Below are 2500 nucleotides of genomic sequence, written 5' to 3'. Positions count from 1 at the left end.
TGGCGGGCATGAAGGGGCGGCCCCGCGGCGGGCATGAAGGGGCCCCGCGGCGGGCATGAAGGGGCCCCGCGGCGGGCATGAAGGGGCGGCCCCGCGGCTGCTCTGTAAATAAGCGCTGACACCAGTTCAAATCAAGTCAAATCAATTTATTTTTGTAAGGCCCTAAATCACAACAACAGTTTCCTCTGAGGGCCACAGTGAGAAATCAATCAACAATGTCTGTGGTGGCGAGGGACGATGTCCCAGAGTCCTCTGTCCTTAGACCCTCCCTCTCGGCCAGGAAAAACTACAAAAAACCTCCAAAGACGGACTGGCTCCGTCACACAAAGATAATGGGGTGTACTAACTCTGCATGTCGTATGTGGTCAGTGTCAGTAAGTTACTTACTTACTTAGTATTACTTACTTACTTTAGTATTACTTTAGTAAGTAGTTTAGTAGTTTGGCATTATTAAGAGGTGACATGTAACTAAAGTACTCTGGAAAAAGAATTGGCAGGTTTTTGGTCAACAGAAATGAGTTACTGGGTCATTTTCATCAACAATGGCCTGTTTTAGCTCAATTCTGGGGTTCGAACTCAAAACCTGTCGGCCGTGTTTCAGTTCTTGGAGTCATCAGTGAGTTGGTAACACATTTTAATCTCAATAGATATTAGGAGTGGCCAAAGAGTCTGTGGACAGAAAAGACAAAACCCTACAACTGTACAGAAAGGATTCTGGTTACTTCATATGGGCTGCAAAATGTCTTAACAAATCACTGCAACAGGAAAACGCCGAGCTGTTTCTCCCTGTAACTGACGGGCCCTTTTTCCTTTGCAGAGTCAACAAGAACTCTCAGACCCCGGTCAAACTTGTGTCTGATACGATACATATAAATATACTGGCAAATGATATTAGTAACAATGGCTTTTAAATTACACATAACCCCATCATTTGTGTTGGTTACTAAGTTTTCCAAATGAATAAGTGGCCACCCACTTATTCATTTGGAAAACTTAGCCTCAAACCCTCTTCATCCAAGTTGAAAACATCTGACAGACCGATGCCTAAATCATCTTCTATTACATTTATGCAAAAGGAAGACGTGTTGCCGTCACACCTAAACACCCCTAAAAATATTCACTTAAGTCCAGTGCATTTATGTTTGTGCTTTGTTAATGTCCACCCCTGCTGATGCTTTGTCTTTGAGTAGTGATTTGAATAAATCACTTTGAACACAACTGTTTCCATGTCAGAAGTGTCAAAACAAGTCAATAAACTTTAACTTACACTCTCAGCTGCCTCAACAATGCATTTTGTGTCACTGTTAATGTCATGGTTTACACTAAACTAAGTGTGTTGTCTCTCTCCAGTTGCAGCGATGGCAACGTTCACTCGTCCAGGAGAGGTGCTCTGTAACCACTGCCCAGAGCCCAAGCAAAGAGCCGTAAACTCCTGCTTTCAGTGTGGGGAATCGTACTGTGAGACGCACCGGCAGACCCACTCCACAGCCCCTCTTACTATGGGTCACCAGTTGAAACAACTCGTGCCCAACTTAAAGAAGCACCTCTGCCCTGAGCACAACGTGCTACTGGAGCTCTACTGTAAAGAACACTCACACTTCATGTGCATAGATTGCTACCTGAAAGATAATGATCATCAGGTTGTGAGGCTGGAACGAGAACATCAGGAGATGCAGGCCACGCTGAAGGAGCAGATTGAAAGAAAACGTCATAAGATCTTGATGAACCAGAACATGGTGAAAAGCAATCAGAATAACTCAGAGCAAGAAATAAAAAATGGTTTCAGAGTCTTCGACACTTTGAGGGAGTGTCAGGACAAGTTCAAAAAGAGCATTGTAGAAAAGCAGAAGAGGATCGAGGAGGAGGCAGATCAGCTGAAAGAGCAGATCCAGACAGAGATCTCTGGCCTGAAGCAGAGAGGAGCTGAGATGAAGCAGCTCTGGAGCTCTGGAGAACACCTGCAGTTAGTTCAAACTTTCACTTCAGACGTACCTGCTCCACAGCTCCACGACTGGACCGAGCAAAGCGTGAGGGAACTATCATACGGTGGGAGAGTGATCAAAGCTCTGTCTGAGCTGAAGAACACACTTAATACAGAGATGGAGAAGCTTTTTAAGGCTGAAAGAGTTCAAATGTATAAAGTGGACGTGTCTCTAGATCCAAACACTGCACATCCAAACTTAGTTCTCTCTGAGGATCTCAAACAGGTTCATCACAGTGACCAAGGAAATCACCTCCCAGACAGTTCTGAGAGATTTTCCAGTTATACTTGTGTTTTAGGAGGACAAAAGTTTTCTTTTGGAATGTTTTATTTTGAGGTTCAGGTGGAGGGAAAGACTAGGTGGGCATTAGGAGTGGCCAAAGAGTCAGTGGACAGAAAACTAAGTGCCAACAACCCTCAAACTGTACAGAGAGGATTCTGGACACTTTATAAGGTCAGTGATGTGTATCAGACCAGTGAAGAGCCTTGTGTGCGTCTCCCTGCTCGATCTGCTCCAGA

At 44.7% G+C, this 2500-nt stretch overlaps 1 protein-coding gene across 1 annotated transcript in view; it reads left to right on the top strand.

Moving 5' to 3' along the window:
- Window positions 1-1358: 1358 nt before the first annotated feature.
- The window catches only part of LOC140348493 (E3 ubiquitin-protein ligase TRIM21-like), a 1320-nt gene continuing 178 nt past the window's right edge, over window positions 1359-2500 (top strand). The window contains exon 1 of the mRNA XM_072434429.1: window positions 1359-2500. This exon is cut by the window's right edge and continues 178 nt beyond it. Coding sequence (XP_072290530.1) covers window positions 1359-2500 — 1142 coding nt within the window.

The sequence above is a fragment of the Eucyclogobius newberryi genome, unplaced genomic scaffold (assembly GCF_026437365.1).
Source record: "Eucyclogobius newberryi isolate DKJ021-1_F unplaced genomic scaffold, fEucNew1.0.hap1 SCAF_7, whole genome shotgun sequence".
NCBI lineage: Eukaryota > Metazoa > Chordata > Actinopteri > Gobiiformes > Gobiidae > Eucyclogobius > Eucyclogobius newberryi.
Note: the sequence above shows the minus strand (reverse complement) of the source record. Positions and strands in the feature narration are given on the sequence as shown.